This window comes from Orbicella franksi, chromosome 2, assembly GCF_964199315.1.
Source record: "Orbicella franksi chromosome 2, jaOrbFran1.1, whole genome shotgun sequence".
NCBI lineage: Eukaryota > Metazoa > Cnidaria > Anthozoa > Scleractinia > Merulinidae > Orbicella > Orbicella franksi.
The window spans coordinates 37,860,124-37,881,301 of NC_138146.1; the positions used below are offsets into that span (position 1 = coordinate 37,860,124).

Genomic DNA, 21,178 nt, shown 5'->3' on the forward strand with positions numbered 1-21,178 from the left:
TTTTTACACAAACAAAACTGAGCAGCATCTACAGGCATAAAATTTATTGTCCCTTATTGGGCCTTAATAAAGCATCAAGCGTTGCTTACAATTCAGGCGAAACTCAAACTTGCAATTACTTTGTTTTACGGCGTCGACAAAATCTGGATCGGACGGGATTACGGACCGGATCACAAATCGGATCAAGGAAAAAAAAATTCAAAATTCAAGACTCAAAATGCAAAATTTTGTTGAGCAAATTACACTAGAGTGACTACTGTGAGCAGAACGTTTTATTTAATTCAGGTGTGATATTCCTTCATTTTTTTATAATATCAAGCCAACTGGGAACTGGTCACAGATGAATTTTTTTCAGGCTGTTCGGTTTTGATTGCGATGATCAATCATGTCTTCATATCTTTCTGTGTGACCAGCTCCCAGTTAGCTTAATAGCTCAGTTGGTAGAGCACTGCACCGGTATCGCAGAGGTCGTGGGTTCGATAGTGTGAACGATAACGCAACCCGAGAATAAACAACATTTTAGGAGTTGCGTCACGATTTTTAGAGTCATTTTTAGGGTCGTAAAGAGTTGCCTTTAAATAGAATAAAACCTTAAAATGATCGTGTTCTAGGATAGAAAACACTTAAGAGTCAAGAACACTATCAAAACAGAATGAGGATCGTTAAGGATGGCAAAGATTAACGAGGACTGCAAATGACGAACTTGAAAACTAGGCTAGTTTTTTGAAGGTGCGCAAATCGTGACGTAGCTCCGTTAAAGCAAGTCATGTCCTTAAGCTTTCGTACGTAAGTTTTCTCATTAACTGTAACGCCAATTATAACGCTCATATCTGACACGAAAATGTAGCAGAGAATTAGCCACTAATACTAACAACAATTTCAAAAACGAGAATGGGAGGTTCACGCAAGCTTCGAGCCAACTAACGTTAAAATATAACTACATCTGCCTGTTCATTACAATTTAAATTCGTCGTAAATTAGGCGCTTATGTGGCTTTTTAAATGACCTCTTGTCATTCTCTGTAATTAACATGTCATTGCGTTAAATTCGGGATTCTTATTTTCATTTAACACATTTTAGTTTTCCACTTTTATTTTTTATTTATTATTATCTTATAAACGATTTGATTTTTTTTTGGATTTTTTTTTTGTTTAAAACTTTTTTTTTTTCTGTGATCCGATCCGTGATCCGATCCGTGATCCAGTCCGTGATCCGATCCGTGATCCGGTCCGGTCCGATCCTGGTTTTGTCGACGCCGCTTTGTTTTACTTACTTTTTTACTTTGTTTTACTTTTCGGTCGAGATAGACTGGCGAAATCCTCGCAAGCGTGTGGTAAGAGGACGGAAACTTTGAAGTCCTGAAACGGTGCTATATCCAAATATATCCAACTGGTTTTTTGTTGTGTTATGGAAAAGCTGTTAATCTTCGTTATATGTGAAACTTAGAGTGGAGTAATGTGGAGCTCTTGTAAAAGAAGCAGCGGAACACAACTTGGTCAGCGATATAAAGCGGGACATAACTAAATTCGGCACTGTCTTACTTCACTCTAACTGGAGCAGCTTACGACGAAAATACTGAAGCAAAATTCCAACAGACATGAACGTATTGATTTGTGGGCCAAAAGCATCGAACATTTCGGGAATTTGGACGCCATTTCCCCGCGCTATATCCGCAAAAATCCACGCAGCATGTATGCGCGTGTGCCGCACATGATGGTGCAATTTGTTCTAAAAATAGAAAAATTGTCCCATATCATAGGGACAGCCCCAATACTAGAAATAGCGCGCGCTTACGATCTCCGTCCCCGATTATGGCTCCTGCTGACAATTATTCCACGAGCGCGCGTTGAATATGAGATGGTAGATAGCCAATGAGGCGCCTAGCGCCGAGTTGGCTATAATCATCTCATATTCTACAATTGTCTTATTAAAAACGCAATCAAATTATCCCGGGAATTATAAAAAACTAAATGAAATAGAAATAAAAGCACCCAAAAACATTGCGCATACGCTTAACATATTTGAAGAGCGTAGTACAATGGCTCATATACCATGATGACTGAGCTAACGAAAACTCTTGAATTGGCATTATACAATGATCCAGTTTTTAATCATATCTGTTACCTTCATCTAAGATATTTTTTGTCATATATCTTCAGCGAGTCACGCTATGATTAGCTGCGGTCTAACTATTACCATTTTAGTGAGGCAGCGTGGCCAAGTGGTTTAGGGCGCTGGTGTTGTAAGGTAAGGTAAGGTAACTTTATTTTAAGTCGTAAACGTGGGGAGTGGTTATCCAATCTCCCGAGCCAGGGGCTCATGACAAAAACGCACGACTATTTACAATAACATTACTACTTACAGTTACCATATTCGCTAAGATAAATTCAGAATTAAAATATAAAATATTCCTAACAGCGCGACTATTTACAATAGCATTACTACTTACAATTACTATATTCGCTAAGATAAAATCAGAATTAAAATATAAAATATTCCTAACAGCGCGACTATTTACAATAGCATTACTACTTACAATTACTATATTCGCTAAGATAAAATCAGAATTAAAATATAAAATATTCCCAACAGCACGACTATTTACAATAGCATTACTACTTACAATTACTATATTCGCTAAGATAAAATCAGAATTAAAATATCAAATATTCCTAACAACACGACTATTTACAATAGCATTACTACTTACAATTACTATATTCGCTGAGATGAAATCAGAATTAAAATATCAAATATTCCTAACAGCAACTAGTCCTAATATTAAAAATTTGAGTTAGAAAATACAGTTCATACACTGGCACCCTGTAAACTCCACACCATTCAAACGAGAACTAAAATTGTGTCAAATTGGTCGAGGATTTGGTGATAGCTGGTAACTGGTTCCACATGTGGGCAATCTTATACAGAAAGGAGCTGTGCATGACAAGGCTGTTATATGGTGGCTGTACAAATCTGTGTAGTCCGGAGGTTCAAGGTCTCCACCCTGCCACTAGCTGGATTTGTTTCTCGGTACGTAGTCCCGAGTTCAAATCCTCGGTCAACCTTTGTAAATAGCAAACTGGTCTGCCTCCTTTATAACTATGTTACCTTTATTTGAAATATTTGTTTCCTTTGTTTCAGTGGCATGCCTGTAAACTAGCCGTAAGCTTAGTGCATGTATAGCTAAGTGCATGACCACTATCAATAAGATTTACATTTACATTTCTAACCTGAGGATTTCGGCTTATCACTGCGCGAGAAGAGGAATATAATCTAAAGTTAGGAAACGCCTTGTTCGGTTTGAGTTCAGCGCTTACCGGTGCCTAAACATGGCCAAGTTTATTTTCTTCGGTTTTGAGTTACACCGTTGTTAGTTACTCCTGAATTCCAACAGCATTTTGCCAACCAAACATTCTCTTCACGCAAGTTCTGAACTCTCTTTTGCGCCAAAAGTAAGTTACGGGATTCAGTACGGCAGGCAAGAGAACAATCGAGTTTGCAGTAAACCAAAGCAAAGTGGCCACTCGTCCACGCACATTGTAAAACTTGCGCGCAGTGAATGTTGTTATGAGCGGCAAATTGCACAAAATCATGATACCAATGATGAGGAAAGTTGTCTTGGCGGCTTTGTTGTCCCGGGCGGCTTTTTCTCTGGCAGGTCTTGATCTCTCGTTGATTTCTTCTTGCGATGGTGACCACGATTGTACTGTAGAGTCTTGAATCTGTCTTGAATGGGCCCGAGCTTCTACAAATAGCCGGACGTTCATCACAAACACCACCAAAGCGCTGAAGATAACAAACGCCATGCGCGAGTAGCCTATGAGGCCTCCTCCATGCTCGCGTCGAGTGAAAATGGTTAACAACGCCCATGAAATCCAAAAACCCGTCAGAGCTACCACAGCATTCCTCTTCGTTACAAAGAACTGATGTTTAAAAGGGTAAAATATAGCAACGGAACGCTCGATACTAGATACACAAACGTGAAGTACAGAAGCGGACGAAAACGAGAACAAGAATATTACATACAAATCTTTGAGTGTGCAAGCTACGCCTGAATTAGCGGCGACTAAAGCTGTTTCAGCCACAAACAAAGGTTGAGTAACTAAGCCGACGAACAAGTCACAAAACGACAAACCAAGCAAGAGCAGGTTGGATGGTGTTCTCAATGAGACAAATCGATAAAAAGCTGCAATGATCACACAGTTACTAAGTATAGCTAGAACAGCAAAGAAAGCGTTCGCAGACGAGATGAAAGCGCACACCGCTCTAAATTCCGCAAACGTGATGTCGTCTCCAGTTTGCACTTGTTTCAATAGCGAACAAAGCTGATTTGTCGCCAAAAATGTAGAATCAGTTTGGTTTTCTTCGCCAAAAGTTGTGTTGTTGCTGAACATTTTCCCTAGATTTTTCTTTGAAGATCACACAGTTCAGAGCACCTGTGTAGTTGGCAATCTCTTACCTTCAACTAAGAATATTGTTGTCGCTATTTAGGAAACGTTCTCCAATGGCCTCAGTCAGTTTTCTCTACCCTACTGTTTGCTCTTCATAATCGAAAACAAAAGAAGTTTTCCATACATTGAAAGCGGTGTAGTACAGGCTTCATTCTCCGTTAGTGATGTTGATTTGGCGGCGCCAGCTTTTGTCTGAATACTTAAAAGGCCGATTAATGTTTTAACAGCCGAACTATTTGTTTTTTCTGCAGCACTTGAAGAAAAGTCGCAATTGACAGCTTCTTCCGTCAAAGGCTTGATATCTTTGCCTCCTGACGCAATTGTTTTTTTTTTTATTTCCCGCAGGACTTGTTGTATGTTTCTACGCCAAACAGACTTTTTACAATCCATTTTCGCGGACATTAAACCCAAGGACATTGCAAGTTGCGTCATCGCGCATATTGCCCCCCATTCAGTCCGTTCCGTTTAGACGTCAACTATTTCTTCACTTCGAACGGAAAAGTGACTTTTCAGCATGAATCGGAAATGGTAGCTAGTTGGACAATTTTTAGCACAAAATGCCAGTTCGCATTCGGTTCGCATTTCTCTTCAACAACAGAATGAATGTAAGAAAATTAATCGTTAATCTCATTAACTGGCCTATTCCCATGACTACTAACAGACTTGCGTTACGATTAAGGGCCCCCAGGGAAAGCAATCGAGTGAAAGCCCCCTCCTCTCAGTTCCCCCTGTTCGTTTCACAGGGGTCTTACTGTGTGAGATAAAAGACCTTTCGTAATAAAATTAGCAAATATCCTGCACTTCATTCGATTAACAACAGTTTCATACACGGAAGCGGATGTCTCACAGTCGATTGCAAGCTCAAAGATATATATGTTTTGTCTAAAAATGTTTTTACAATTTTATAACCAAAATAAGCTAAAGCATTAAAAGGGCCAATGCTTTGCAGAAGAAAAACGTAGGACGTGATGTGATAAAAAAGGAGGGCGCTTGTGTCGTACACTCGTGATATCGCTCAACCAGTATTCCCGCTGGGAACAAACCTTGATTAGGAAATAAAAACCACACGAGGCAAATAATCAAGGTTTTGTTCCGCTTGGAATTCAAAGGAAGCAGCCTACTCGGCGACAACAATTGTGTACCGTATAGAGTGTTTGGGTCTTGCCGGAATACTTGATATCCTTTATATGCCTAACAATTATACTTAATCAAATTCAATGCAACGAAAAAGGACCAAAGAAGAGTGGAAAATTAAATAGTGGTTACTAGCTAACTGTTTTAGCTTTCATTCTTGTCACAAATGTTTTGGCGTTTACTTGTCGCGATAGTAAAAGAGGCGGGGTCAAAAATTGGATTTTTCTAATGACTTCCTTTTTAGCTGTGTCTTCGATAATGAATGGGTTTAACTTTTTGACATTTAAATTGATTAATTTTCTTCTTGAAAGACGAAACAATAAACTTTTGCGCCAAAACTTCTTACGTTTTCAAGTCATTTCAAGGAAGGTTCTCCGCAATTTTTATGAGAAAGAAACTTTAAGCTTTTTGTGTCCATGAACTAGTTTTTCATTACATGGAACAAGTAACAGCCCATATGCACAAGGAAAAATTGTTTAAACATGAAAAATAAGGGGGCCGTAAATAACAACCTAAAAGTTTCGTACGTAAGAATCATTTGCGTGCGATTCTTGTCATTAACATGTAAATTCACTTTCTTTGGTCTTGCAGCTGTTTTTTGATTATATATAGACCACCATTTTTGTAAGTAGTAAATCTTCACTTGTCTAATTTTCTACCATTTTATTTCTGCTTCTAGTTTCCCTTTAATACCCTATTTTGGTTGATATTGTAGTCCGTGTACAAAAATCGCACATAATATAACGAAAAAGGTCAAAAATCGTTGTAAACAGTTAAAGCCCCGTCTACACTACGCTGGTGAAGTTTGAAAACACAGCTTTATTTCTACGGTTAGGCCTACCGTCCAGTCACTAATCCCTACTGACAAAAACGGAGCTTTTCAAAAAGGCTACTCAAACCGGAGGAATTTAAAAACGCCGGTTTCGCGTTTTGGTGTGGACGGAAAACGTTTTGAAAACGAAGCTTTCTGAAAACGATATGATGACGTCACGATTATCATGTGGTTTCTGTGCGGTAGTCTTCAAACACAATTCCAAAATGACCGGTGATTGTTGCGTTTTCAAATTTCTCCAGCGTAGTGTGGACGGAAAATCTTGACCTTGTTATGAGCTGATCGCATACCACCCCGAAACAATCTTTTGGCCGATCATAGTGTCTTGCTTCTGGTAAAAGATACTAGACGCACAGGACTTTTGCTCTCATGTGTTACCCAGTCTCCCGCCGCTTAATATTGGTAAACCTGGGACTAAGAGGTAAGATGGACATGTGTTTTATATCGGGCGACGAAAGTTGCCTACATAATTTCTAAAAGGAAAAGTCCGAATGTCTGTTGTTCTAATTAAAGAAAGAACAAAGACCCAAAACATTCACGAGAGAGCAAGATTCAATCTGTATGGCCTCTCTGGTACCGAGAACTAAAAAAAGAAACAGAATAAGCTAAAATAGTTTCTTCTATTCCAGCTCACGGAATTTTTGCGTAATTTGCGCAAGTTATACGTTTACTTCGAGAAGTATTATTTCAACAATGACAAGTAGTAGCCGAATAACGTCTTCAACTCTTAAGCGCAGTATTACAGTAATGCGGAATAAAAATTCACCCTGTTTCGCTGAAGATGCCTTTTTTTCCTGTTCTGAATGCCCAATATATATAATGTGGCGAAAATAGTTGAAAAGACTCAGTCTTCGTATACCTGGACATTACCAAAAGTAACAGACAGAGAAGTAGGAGAGACTGCGTCAAAGAGATGATGAAGTCTGCTAGTAAACCTAAAATTTAGAATGCTGCTAAGGCAAATAATTAAGCAATTTGAATTTCCTTTGTACGCCAGCTGGTCGCCGGTGGGGAACAGAAATGCACGCTTAGCAAATTAAAACCGGCAATGCTTAAAATAGAAGCATTAATTTTCTTATTAAATTTTAGAGCAATATAATTCAGAAGAACGTTTTGGCTTCTTAGTTAACCAGAGGACGAATCCTTTAAATTAGAGGTACAATGTAAGAAGGAGCTCTGAAATGCGTTTTTAGAGTGAACACGTGCGGTTTAATTTCATGGCTTGCGCCTTTTGTCTCTAACTTTATGTGTACGCGCGTCCTGACCGATTTATCCACACTTACATTATTTTGGCGAAGAACCCGTCAACTTAATGGGGAATATTCACCAACAAGGGTTGTGACAACTGTTTCTTTGAGTCCTATAAATGACGTTCATTGGCTGGTGAAATTAGTATATTAACTACCGTACGTCAAACATCACGGTAAAGCGATTACCCACACCTGTTTCTATCACGTGGGGTAAATAGGGAAGTTTCACAAAACAAAGTAAAGTTATATAACTACGAATTGGATCCTTTAAACGTCAAGCCGTTTAAAGAAAGGTGGCCGATAGGCTGCTCAACTTCTATTTACCAAGAGGCTAGGAAGAAGAATTAACTTCCTCGCGAAAGTTGTTCCAATAAGCTGGTACTTCAGAAACGGCGTACAGATCCTGCGGTAAAAAGGTATATTCTTATTTTGTTGCCAGGGATTATTCTTGTTTTACAATACGATCAAAATGTTTTTGAAATGTCACATGAAACTGCAAAGTGGCCCGAATATGATAATTGAAGTGAAATTTGAAATTATATTCTTAAAATCAAATGCTCGTGTAGAAATGAACTCAAGCAAGACAACAGTTCTCGAAAAGCGAAAAGACACTGCAAAATTAACGACACAAAAGCCCTTAATCGTTCATTTACGGTAATAAAAAAGGAGCATTTGCATTTTTTGAAAGAGCAGAAGCTTCAGTTTTGTTTTCGATTACTCCCACCGTGTCGTCCTCGTCCAATATTTTCATCAGAAACAAGGCCATTTTTCTGCAACTTATATTATGTCTTTTGATACCCGTCTATTTTCAGACCAACAAAAGGCAAGTGGTAGGTTTTGTGCAGCGAATTTGCAGTTTTGTCGAGTCATCCCGATGCAAGTTTTTCAGTGCCTCGTGTAGATTATCTGACAGATATAGTGGAGGACGCAAAAAAGGAAACAGCTGTCTTGATGAAATGGAACTGAATATATCACTAACCGAAAATGATAAAGCAAGGACGGGGTTTATAGACTGAAGCTTTTTGCACTAGTGACGTACAAAACCGAGGAAAACTTTTGTTTATGGTGTTCTGTTTTTAAACGTTTTGCCACTCAGTGTCGCGGTTAACAGGCAGGAACTAACTGAACAGAGAAGCCATTCCGCAGCCTTTCACAAGATGACTGCTGAGGAGGCAGACATTGTACAAGCGTTTGTTTTGGGATTATTTACAACAGTAGCCGTGCTAGGTAATATTATAGTTTGTGTCATAGTGTATAAGCACCGTTGGATTTTGCATCCAACAAATGACTTTGTAATAAGTTTAGCTTTGTTAGATATTCTGACAGCGGTTATTCCGCTGCCTTTAACCATTTGCGTGTTTATAGGCGGGCCGGGTTGGATGTTTGGCAAAGCGACCTGTTCTGTCGACGCATTTTTCAACGATTTTGCTAAATACGCATCCATCTGTACTCTGTGTTTCATCGCCATCCAACGTTATTACAGGTTTCTTAAACCACTCGAATGCAACGAAACATTTACCCCTGGATATACTTTGACCATTTCAATTTGTATCTGGATCGGGTCGTCCCTATTTGCTGGGTTACCCGTAATGGCGGGTTGGGCTGACTATACTTTCAGTTACGAGTATCTAGGTTGCTGGATTACCTACAATCAAGACCTCCAACAATCCGTTTGGAATACATGCATCTTGTTGCTCAAGATTATTCCCACGTTTTTAACTTTTTATTGTTATCGCGTCATTTACGGTGCCATCCGCAGGAGCAGTCTTCGTGTCCGTAGCATTTCTCGCGTCAGGGGTAATTCTGGCGTCATCGAAGCAAACGTGGAGTTTTTAAACAGCACGAAAAAGTACCGTCTTACTAAAACGTTCCTCGTCATTTCAATCGTGTTTGTAGTTAGTTGGCTTCCCCCGTCAATCATTTTCGTAATCGACCAGTTGTTATCACTCCACCTGACCCTCATTGGCTCACGTATTTTACGGTTTTCTACGGCAGTGGCGTTGGCAAGCAAAGTGTTTATTTATGGCTGGGTCAATCGGCCTTTTCGAAGAGAGTTGTTCAACCTTTTTTGAAGCTTTGAACCAAGGCAACTTCGAGAATTAATGCGACACAAACACTAAGCTGAAATTCTACCCGAGTTCGCCAGAGTTAAGAATTCCCAGAATATGGAACTGCATGCTAAATAATTAGCTATTAGAATAATAGAGAGGCCTGCGATAACTGAATCATACGAAATAGCTAGTATAGTCACGTAAAATGTTCGGAAAATCGGAAAATGTGTTTTTTTATCGGCCACGAGTTTGTCAATACTTCTTTGCTATATAACACTTTGATCAGGCTGAAAACAGCTTGTTTACCGTAATTACTAAAACCGTTTGAAGCTTCTTAAAACTCTTTTTATTATCCTTGCTGCATTAATCCACCGTAGGAAAAAAGATGGCGGCTGTACATTTTACCACAATACCTTGCGAACCTAACACAGCCTGTAAGGCACAAAGAAAGCTAGATTTTTTCAATTTTTGTTCCTGTACGAAGGACATTGTTTATGCTAGGTTTGAAGGCTTTGTAACTCTTCTGTACGTTTTTATGAAAGTTGTTAAGGTTTTCGTGCGTTAAGAACGATGGGTAAATGTACCAATCGCCATCTTCTTTCCTACGGAGGATTAGAGATGCTATTTTAAAACTCGTAGAGATGCCATCATGTTAGCCTTGTTAAAGTTGTCGGAATGTTAATTAATGTAGGTGTTTTAAACGAATATAGGTTTTGTATAACGGTAAAACTGAGTGCAGTTACTTATTGCAGTCTTTTGTATTTTTTAGCAGTTTCGAGTTACAGCGAATTTAATAATGTTGTAAAGCTGATCACAACAAAAGCTCATGAAAAGGTAAATAAATATTGTCTGAGATCTGTGGATGTTACCAAATCAAATTTACTAATTTGTTTCCCACTGTACCTTTGCTTTCGGAAATAATTTTTTGCTCATATGAATTATAATGGACGTAACGTCAACACTTTTTATGGCAAAAAGATCTGGAAGTATTCAAAAACTTGAAAACAACAACAGCAAGTAGATACTGAGAGAGGTTTTCGCACCAAATAACCAATTAATCGAAGTTGAAATTAAAAATGGTCGCCACTTAGTTAGAAATATGATGTGAAGGTCCTTAAAGCGAGCAGCGAGCAACGATTCCCGCTAGTATATGTACAGTGTTGCTTTAGCCGTGGGGCAAATCTTAATTACTTACATTACTTTCAATACGTGGGGGCTATTTATGCCACTGACAACTTCATTTATCCTTCTTACATGCAGTACAATATTTACATTAACTTGACTCGTTTTGCTTTCGAGGTGCGTCAGAAATTTGAAGCCGTTCTGCGTGAATAGAAATCGTTCCCGAACCCGTCAAACACACAGTAGAGATATAATATAATAGATATCTTACTAACCTCGTCTTCTCGGTCCGTTCTGTAAATTTCGGATCCTCGTTTTCGGCCCTTCGATTTATGGGCCGTGCGCTTCGCGCATATTTAGTCTACTAACAATTCAATACTAACAATACTTGCAAGAACATACAGCTACTTACAGTTACTTACAGCTACTTACGTTAATTGCAGTACGGGTTACCTACGTTAGTAACTCAAACAAAGAAAAGAAAAGAAATATAAAAGGGCCGGGGATGTTTGATACAGAAACTAAACTTTTAACTCGAAGGAGAAAAGATTGAAGGATATTTTTCCTGCTGATTCACTGAACATTAGCTTATATACACTGAATATTGAAGCGAGGACACAGGAAAGGAAAGTCTAAATAGAGAGAAAGTTAGAAGCTTTCGGTTACATTTTAAGCTACTCCATTTAGCTCCTTTGAGGGCGGACATAACTCAGTTTACCACCTGACCTTCCAGTGGGACATCTGGGGCTCTCTCTTGGTCCTGGTTTTCTGGGGTGGGTCTGGCATGTCTCCAAAATAGAGACTTCAGACTCTGTTTAAAGCCCTTACGATATCCTTGACTAAATATCGGGTATATGCAGCAATTGATGGCACTGTTTGAGTGGCCAAGCAAAAAACCCGTGGTTTGAAGCCATTTAGGGATGCCACAAGCCTCGAATAAATCGCTAAAATCTATCAACAACATATTCAGGTGCATCAGGAACCAGCAAAATGCAAAGGCCAGGACCACAGCTACAGACATCTTCAGCACGTTTTTCCTATACTCTTGTAACACTCGACGGTTTGCCAGGGCCGTGTTTCCTGGTGTGCGCCTACTCCAGACTTTGGCAGCGATTACTGAATATAACACAGCAATGATTAACAACGGTAAGGCGTACAGAAAGACAAAAGACACGATCGTGTAGATTGCCTGTGCTCTTTTAGGATTAAAAGCCGGAGCCCAATCTTCCATGCAGAATGCAACGGCATCGTTGAGGCGCACTTTTGCAGCATAGAGTAATGGTGATGATAATGCAAAGGTGGCCACCCAGATGACAATGATCGAACGTAATGTGCCTTTAATTGTGATAATATTCCACAATGGGAACACAACCACAAAGAAACGCTCAAATGCCAGCACCGTGAGAGAGAATATCGAAGAGGCTATTGATAATGCTTGCGAGAACATGAACAATTTGCAGGATATCTGACCAAACGGACCGTCATTCACCCATGAGTGCGTATCTCGAAGCATGCTGACTGCCTGGGGGATCATGATCACAGTAGCCATCAAAAGATCACCAACCTGAAATTGAACATTGCTGGGATGCTAACATCAACCTTTATAAAATATTTAAGAGTGACTTCCTGTGAATACTACGGATAGGTGTGCAAAGTGCAAAAATCGAATTCCCTCAAACTTTTTCACAAGAAAGCCTTCTGAGAACTATTTAGGAAAATACAACTTTTAGTTCGTTTGGATTTATATTTTTCAAGTAAAGCGATTTTTTAATTTTCACCCTTGGAGAAGCCCTCGAACCACTGAAAAATGTGCTTCGTATTTGCGACTCGCGTAAGAAAACTAAAACAATTATCAAATCTATTTTGATATTACACAATTCAATGACCCTCCTTTACAAAGTACAGTTATTAGAATTGGAAAAGATTCAAACCTAAAATTTTTTTAAAAAATTCAAATTTACCCTCCTAAACAGCATTATCAGAAAGCTCGATTTTGGCAAATTTCAACGGCAAAACTCCCTACCTGGTACATGGATTCCGCTGTAAATATGGTATTCTATAGAAAGAGTAAGGCTTCCTCTATCGTTCTGTGAAATAAAATTTTGGGGCAACTTAAACTGCGAATTTAGACGACCGAAAATATTTACGGTACTCGCTTGAAGTTTATGACCTTTGAACTTACAGTTGTCTTCATGAATACAAGAGATAACCTAAACAACAGTTGGAATTTTAGCGTGAATGCGACCCTTTCTCCCATTTAAATGATTTATAGTTATTCTTTATCTTCTGTGGGCAATTTTATCGAAAGTAATATTTTTTTTTACGCGGAAAAGGAGTTCTAACTTGTTTATGAGTACGTGCGTATTTGTTTACTGAAGCAGAAATTTGTGGATATTAAAGTTATTCCATCTAAGTTCTATTTCGTGTGCTGCAAGGCGTTTCGTGTTCTCATTAAATCAAAATGGTATTGCCAAGTAGAAGGTTTTCTTCTCAGATTTTAAAACAACATATAGTTTTTGACTTACCGTCCACATGCATGGCTTGATTTACTCAGCAGCGTTACACCGGGTGTGATAGCGGTGAGATGGCGTGACGATAATTGACAAATCGCGTTTTGCAAATCGAATTCATCAAAATATATTTATTATATCTTTTGACACGATAATGCTTCGAGACTACTTGATAAAGACTCTTGTGAAATAAGTCTACAAAATTTTTTGAAACTCTCATTACAGTGAAATGAAGAACCTGGATCTACTATTTTTATGCCGCGGTCGTGTGATCCTCGAGTGTGGCATCACATGACAATAGGCCCTTTGCAGCTGGGGTCACGTGACCGCATCTTTTCTTTTAAAAATTTCTATTATGGGCTATAACTGAAAGTATGCCAGAAATGGAAAGAGCATATAAAAAATACTAGAATAGCCAAGTTTGAGGTCCCTTGTACTAAAGAGTAAGTTTATACGACAGTTTGAATTTTCAGAAAATTTAGAGGATTTGTATGGAAATTGTTGCTGGAGAGTAAGGCCTTTCTCTCCAACAACTTTTTCCATACAAATCTTCTTATTTTTTAAAAATTCAGACCGTCGTAAAATCTCATTCTTTATAGACGGGGGCCTCAAACTTGGCCATTTTGGTATTTTCAGTATGCTCTTTCCATTTCTGGCATTCTTTCATTCAAGTTATAGCCCATAATAGAAAATTTTTTAAGAAAAAATGTGGTCACGTGACCCCAGCTGCAAAGGGCCTATAACAACTAAAAAATGGCCACCTGCAGTTATTCTCAAATCGTCTGTGGCATGTGCGTCACGTGCGGTCCTAGGGTTTCGAATCCCGCACATATTCAATTTGTTAAAATTGGATAATGTGGCAAAGATATTCGAGGTGTGTTCAGAAACGGCGGAGGTCTGGGTATCTGTACTTGTTTCTACCGGATATCCCTCCTCGTTTGTACAGAAGATCACAAAGGCACGAACAACCCCAAGGAGAGAGCCCGACGCGGAATTTAAATCCACCGCCGTTTTACCTTATGTCCAAGGAGTTTCGGAGTCTCTCCGCCGCTGCCTAGAACAACAAGAAGATCTGTTAGATCTTATAACCGCGCGTTTAAAATTTAACTGTTTTCTTAGTACTACAGTCGCAACGCAGTGCATATTCCAAAGCAATCTTTGATGATTCATTGATTACTGTAGACATCACAGCACTTGATCAACACAAACTCTATTATCGCACCATCAGTCGTAGCCGTTGTGACATCTCCGATGACGTAATAGTCTTAATCTGGAATTTTCTTCGGGATATGTATGGGTATGAAGATACGAACACTATTACAAACCGCTTTCTTTCTTTAAAGTCACGATTAAATTTAATTGTTTTTTCCCTTGAGTTAAGGGTTAGCAAAGAAGTCACACGAGTCACATAATTCAAGAATTGCGTTATCTACGGCTATCTTTAGTACGGTGGTTATTTCCCTACCAATGACGTAATCTTTGCACGTTCTGACACGTTCTTTGCTTGGCTTGCAAATATTTAATTTTCCTTCCGATCTATGAACTGGCTGTGATGAAACAGTCAAAGGATTTACTTCATTTGCGTAAAACCACAAGAAATACTCACAAAATTACAAATAAATTAATGACCGTCGCTTCTGCCGAAATAAACTTGCAAAGTAAACACGATCGTATTTGTCACGTAGCGAAAGTGAAAGCTGCAACGTCAGCGCATTCCATGGCTGACGTAATACCTTTTTTCACCGTATTTATTATTCCCTTTAAATCCAACGCTTTGATAAAACGAAAAGAAAATATATTTTACCCACAAAAAAGAAAACAATATCGGTAAAATTGTCCGTGTATTTATGTTTTAACAGCTTCTGGCGGAAAAAAATCACATGTTGCGTGACTCAAAGTTTGGCCGAGCGGAGGTCTGCGTCTGGTCACCGACAAAAAAAAAAAAAATAAACCACGGGTAAACCTAGAACCGCGCTCGGCCCATGGCCGCGCGGTTAACAAGGCATTCGCACCGTCTTCAAGTCCGACACGACACTTCGGTCACACTTAGTGCGACCCAAGGACACCGTCAACCCGGCTAAACAAGAATTACAAGATGGTGTTGTCTACAGGATTCCCTGTGAGTGTGGCAAAGTCTACATCGGGGAAACAGGGAGATCTATGCAGGAGAGGATCAACGACAGGGATATACGACTCGTCCGTACCCAGACCGGCCACTATCCCATCTGGAATGAGGTCAAGTTTATTGATCGAGATCCTCACTGGTACACACGTAGGGTCAAGGAAGCTATTCACATAAGACTTCACCCTAATAACATCAACAGGGATAGTGGAATTGAAATTCCTGAAGCATGGATGCCCACGATCAAAAAACACAACAACAGGATAGGAGAACAGTACAACAGCGGACCACTGAGGGAACAGCAACTCGTCGGAACAATCGACCAATAGGATCGAGGATCGAAATGCACCAATCACAGCCGACCTTTGTGATATAAATGATACCGTGCAATCAGTCGACTTTATTGCCTGAAGACGTCGCGATCTACATCTCAAGTGACTACATCGTGAGACAAACGATAATACACTTTATTATGAACCAGATTTATCCCACGATCCCCTTTCTGGTTCTTCTCATGTTGTATCCATTGCTCTGGACAGGAACAGTTCTTTTTGTTGCTACGCCACCTTATCCCCCATAGGTCCCGATGACGAGGGCATACTGTTGTGTTCAAAATACCTTCATCCACGTCAAAACAACCTTGGAAACAAAATGCGTGATATGCGTTTACTGGAAGTTTATTTTAAAGGTAAGGGTTTCGAAAAACCATGCGACAGCAACGTAACCCCAGGGATGTAAGCCCTTGGATAACATTGAGAAAGGCATCACAGAAAATGTCACGCAGTATTATAAGACTCCGCTTTCTTACGCAATTTAAATGATACGTGGGAATGTTTCGGCGACAGAAGAAAGCAGAGGAGCCATCCGCGTTTTTGTTCAGTGAATGGGATTCAATGCTGGTAGGTGCCTTTATACCTTATTTAACAAGCAAGAGGACAACAATGCCATAAGTCATCAGATTCGCGGATTTTCATAATAGCAAGCGGGGTCTACAAATTATTATTATTTTTTCAGTCATCTCTGTAATTCCCTTATATGTTACTACCTTAAAGTTTCTCTTGACTTTTCTCTTGTAGTCCCTCTTCTCCACGTGGTTAGTAATTGGGATCATTTTCGTGGGAGAAACTTGTAAATGGCCGGGCCGCAATATAACTCAAGAGACTATTACGCTTTTGCACGATCAGCTACATTGAAAAGTGACATAAGATTTTGATTTGGCGTATCATGAAATCACGCCTTATTGGGCCTCATGGTGATTGTCTGTTACCGTAGCACTCAGTATTTTCTCGATAATCTTCCGCAATATTTTCGATCTAAAGAGAAAATTGAATTACGAGTACACTGACCTGCTCTAGCTAACAGTAGCCTTGCTTCGTCCAGAGAAGAATCGCTCACATCAGTAGCCTTCAAATCACCTTGAATGTCTCTGTCACATTTTCGAATTAAAACACATTGAACATGTGCGGGATTCGTAACTCTAGGACCGCACGTGCCCCCAACGATTTGTGAATAACTGCAGGTGGCCATTTCTTAGTTGTTATTGTCATGTGATACCACACTCGAGAATCACACGACCGTGGCATAGAAATAGTAGATCCAGGTTTTTTATTTCACAGCAATGAGAGTTTCAAAATTTGCAGACTTATTTCACAAGAGTCTTTATCAAGTAGTCTCAAAGAAAGATATTATATATACATATTTTTTGATGAATTGGATTCGCGAAAAGCGATTTGTCAATTATCGTCACGCCATCTCACCGCTATCACACCCGGTGTAACGCTGCTGAGTAAATCAAGCCATGCATGTGGACGGTAAGTCAAAAACTATATGTTGTTTTAAAATCTGAGAAGAAAACCTTCTACTTGGCAATACCATTTTGTTTTAATGAGAACACGAAACGCCTTGCAGCACACGAAATAGAACTTAGATGGAGTAACTTTAATATCCACAAATTTCCGCTACAGTAAACAAGTACGCACGTACTCATAAACAAGTTAGAACTCCTTTTCCGCGTAAAAAAAAATATTACTTTCGATAAAATTGCCCACAGAAGATAAAGAATAACTATAAATCATTTAAATGGGAGAAAGGGTCGCATTCACGCTAAAATTCCAACTGTTGTTTAGGTTATCTCTTGTATTCATGAAGACAACTGTAAGTTCAAAGGTCATAAACTTCAAGCGAGTACCGTAAATATTTTCGGTCGTCTAAATTCGTAGTTTGAGTTGCCCCAAAATTTTATTTCACAGAACGATAGAGGAAGCCTTACTCTTTCTATAGAATACCATATTTACAGCGGAATCCATGTACCAGGTAGGGAGTTTTGCCGTTGAAATTTGCCAAAATCGAGCTTTCTGATAATGCTGTTTAGGAGGGTAAATTTGAAACTTTTTTAAAAATTCAGGTTTGAATCTTTTCCAATTCTAATAACTGTACTTTGTAAAGGAAGGGTCATTGAATTGTGTAATATTGAAATAGATTTGATAATTGTTTTAGTTTTCTTACACGAGTCGCAAATACGAAGCACATTTTTCAGTGGTTCGAGGGCTTCTCCAAGGGTGAAAATTAAAAAATCGCTTTACTTGAAAAATATAAATCCAAACGAACTAAAAGTTGTATTTTCCTAAATAGTTCCCAGAAGGCTTTCTTGTGAAAAAGTTTGAGGGAATTCGATTTTTGCATTTTGCACGCCTATCCGTAGTATTTACAAGAAGTCACTCTTAAGATAGCACGCGCACTCTCATTGATCGATGGCTGTGCTTAGATGACAGTATGTAACCACGGTTTTCGAATTATTTTAGCGAAATATTTTGTGAAAGCAGTAGAGGACTTCTTCCGTGTCTACATAGCCTAACACTCGGGGAGCGGGAGGGGGAGGGAGAGATTTTCCGAAAGTTATGCAAACCGAGACGGAGTCGATGGTTGGCGCAACTGTCTCGAATTTTCCCAACCTCTCTCGTGTTTGACGTGTTTAGATGGGCCCTGTAAACACGGAAAAAGACCTCTATCGCATAATTAAGCTATAATTTCACATTTCGAAAGAGACTTTCAAGATTTTCGAATTGGAAAAAGCATGAGTTTAGCCCTACACTCCCAACCTCACCGTTTGGCGCTTTTTTTTTAAATGTAGGAAAGATGGGTGCCCCATGTCTTGGGACGATGTCGCTCCACTCCCTTCCCTTCTCCACTCGGTTCTCACTAATCTACTCACCAATCTACGCAGGCTTCGAAGATTCCAATATTATTTTTCTTGCCATTACTTTAAGGTATCAGTATAACCCATTTGACCATCCGCGCGCGGTCCGCTCTAGCGTTCGTGGCTTTAACAAAAACCCATATAAACTATATTTACTGGAAGCTTAATAACTACAGATTATGACCTGACCCGTTTAAAACGGTAAAAATTTACCGTGTTTCGAAAATGTGAATATATTTACAAAGCTTCACGAACCTATAAATCAAGGTATACGCCCGCTAAATTTAGGTCGGAGAAAACGATTAACATGGCATCCGTTTCTTCACACATTGACCTCAAAAACTGTGTCTCAGATTTTTGGCACATGCGTTTGTTATTATTTTACAAGAGGATAAAGTTAGAAAAGGGAAAAAAATAGGACTACCCGCGAAAAAAAGGCATAACTTTTTAATGAAAAGAGTAATCAGAATTCGCAGACACGGTTTTGTCGGCGATAGTTCTGACAACATTCTCTCCGAATTTCAGCCAATTTGGTCCAGGGGCTGCCGACCTGGAACTCGAAATGCACGTACAACTCGCCTATTTTTTACTTTCGAGAAACAGAGAAAAAATAAAATTCGGCGGCATCCAAGTGTTAAGAGATTATCGCACCAAGGGAGACACCGCAGAGGAATCAACTTTCTGTATAACAATAGGACTGTGACAGTTAACATGGAACAGGTACAAATTTCCGCGACGGCGCGCGGTAAATTATTCACCAGTGAATAAACCGCTTTTTCATGTGTGAAGTCAGAATTCCAAAGTTAGTAAACGTGAAATTATCTTTTGATTTACTATATTAGTGTTCGAAATTTTACGTATCGGTTGACTAATCTTCAAAATTATGACCATGCCACTGTTAACATGCCGAAGGCCCGTAGAAGGTTCCCGAGAAAATGCAAGCGCACAAAGGGAAACGCTGGAGAGGACGTCGTAAACGGGACTACATCGACTGATGTTGATGCAAAGGCAAAGATACTGGAAGAAATGACAATAGCTGGGTCGTCAATCTCCTCTGCTTCGACAGTTTCTTGCGACAGTATTTTAGCGCGGCTTGCGCTCATTTTGGCTTGCTCGCTGGCTTCGTGATCGCGATCGTTGTCACGTTCATCCAGCAATTTTTCTTGATTGTAAAACGAACCCTTTGCCGCTTTCCGCTAATTTAGCGGCCCACTCTTTGTTGAAAGTGTTTTTCGCCTTCTTTGGCCTTCCTTTAGCCGATGAAAACGGGCAAGATCGCTTTGTCTTCTTTGAAGACATCTGCCACTGATTATGGCGCGCGAATCGCGTGTCAACTCAGCATGATCTTGATGTCATGTGACTTCTTGCCTCGATAATTAATTCATTTGACAGAACTTGTCAACTCTCAATTAAGTAATTAATATGCAAAACAATCTTTCTCGCGCAATAACTAGCGGCAGAAATAAGATTTTTTCGTGGAGTTTTTTTTATCTTAAAGATTACTTTATGATTTATCCAACCGTTTAAAAAAGTAAAATTATGCAAAATTGCAAATTTTCTCCTTACTGATACCTTAATTCAAAATTACTAAGTATGAAAAGTGCAACTCACAGCAATATTGACGATAAGGCAGTTTGGAGCTGTATGCATACGTCTGTACTTGTAAACCACCCAAATAACCAGAACATTGCCACACAAGGCTAAGACCACTAACAGCAAATAAAGTACGATCTTGATCCAAGTGATTACGACAGACTCAGTTGTACTGGAACACACATGTGAACTAGCCAGGGTCATGTTAACACCTTCACTGCTGTTATTCATCTTTGTTTGGTGACTGACTTTGAAATAATCCTATAGCGACGAGTTCTGTTCTGTTTGTTGCTTACACAGAGGCCAGCTGGCTACCCAATAGGATCATTCGATCACGTGGTTTACCAAATTTGGTTTCGGTTCGAAACAGGAAAAAAAGATGTGCTGAATTGTCACATTATTATCGAAGCATTCCTTGTCAAGTTTCACGAAAAAGGAAAAAGAAAGCGCAAATAACTAGCTTACTTTATATTCCGCCCCCATGTCCATTACTAACGCGATATATAGTTATACTTGAGGCTTATTTTCAGCCAAATAATCTGTCACAGAAACCAGGGGAGGAAACATCAAACACATGAGAGGAAAAGAGACAGAAATGTCAATTATCTGATTTCTTATTCCGCTTTTTAAAGCTTTAACAATTATTTACAATATATGTATAGTTCCTAGATATGCAGGGAATAATGTGTAATAAATAGTTTAGTGTGGTAGGTGAGTAAAGATGGTGAATTTTAAGCTCGGTAATGAAATGTGAAAAGTGAATTGATCAAAATGACACGAGCATGGGACAAAGAAAAAAAATCTGAGCCCCCACAGGAATCGATTGTAAAGTATCGAGCTCAGGAAATCTAGTCTTTGAAACCCTGGATTTTTTCGGGCATCTTCAGTTTCTGTTGCGGTGCTCCCAGTCCACCGCA

At 39.3% G+C, this 21,178-nt stretch overlaps 3 protein-coding genes across 3 annotated transcripts; 1 reads left to right on the forward strand and 2 right to left on the reverse strand.

The window, feature by feature from the left end:
• Positions 1-2,574: 2,574 nt before the first annotated feature.
• LOC145470102 (octopamine receptor beta-2R-like) lies at positions 2,575-5,783 on the reverse strand. Its single transcript, XM_081453937.1, has one exon. It carries the CDS (start codon positions 4,392-4,394, stop codon positions 3,375-3,377), a length of 1,020 nt encoding a protein of 339 aa, XP_081310063.1. The 5' UTR covers positions 4,395-5,783; the 3' UTR covers positions 2,575-3,374.
• Positions 5,784-7,709: 1,926 nt separating this feature from the next.
• LOC145479782 (octopamine receptor beta-1R-like) lies at positions 7,710-9,739 on the forward strand. Its single transcript, XM_081458231.1, has 2 exons — positions 7,710-8,083; positions 8,480-9,739. The coding sequence occupies exon 2, from the start codon at positions 8,825-8,827 to the stop codon at positions 9,737-9,739; it is 915 nt and encodes a 304-aa protein (XP_081314357.1). The 5' UTR covers positions 7,710-8,083; positions 8,480-8,824.
• Positions 9,740-11,537: 1,798 nt separating this feature from the next.
• Positions 11,538-20,732, reverse strand: LOC145479777 (substance-K receptor-like). Its single transcript, XM_081458226.1, has 2 exons — positions 20,280-20,732; positions 11,538-12,404 (listed from the first exon to the last, which is right to left on the reverse strand). The coding sequence occupies exons 1-2, from the start codon at positions 20,490-20,492 to the stop codon at positions 11,550-11,552; spliced, it is 1,068 nt and encodes a 355-aa protein (XP_081314352.1). The 5' UTR covers positions 20,493-20,732; the 3' UTR covers positions 11,538-11,549.
• Positions 20,733-21,178: the final 446 nt, after the last annotated feature.

Bases quoted from the DNA above. Each gene is read 5' to 3' on its own strand.
- LOC145479782 (XM_081458231.1), top strand. From the start codon at position 8,825: ATGACTGCTGAGGAGGCAGACATTGTACAAGCGTTTGTTTTGGGATTA.
- LOC145479777 (XM_081458226.1), bottom strand. From the start codon at position 20,492: ATGAATAACAGCAGTGAAGGTGTTAACATGACCCTGGCTAGTTCACAT. The intron at 12,405-20,279 runs GTGAGTTGCACT...GTTCAATTTCAG, and splicing joins GCCTTATCGTCAATATTGCT to GTTGGTGATCTTTTGATGGC.
- LOC145470102 (XM_081453937.1), bottom strand. From the start codon at position 4,394: ATGTTCAGCAACAACACAACTTTTGGCGAAGAAAACCAAACTGATTCT.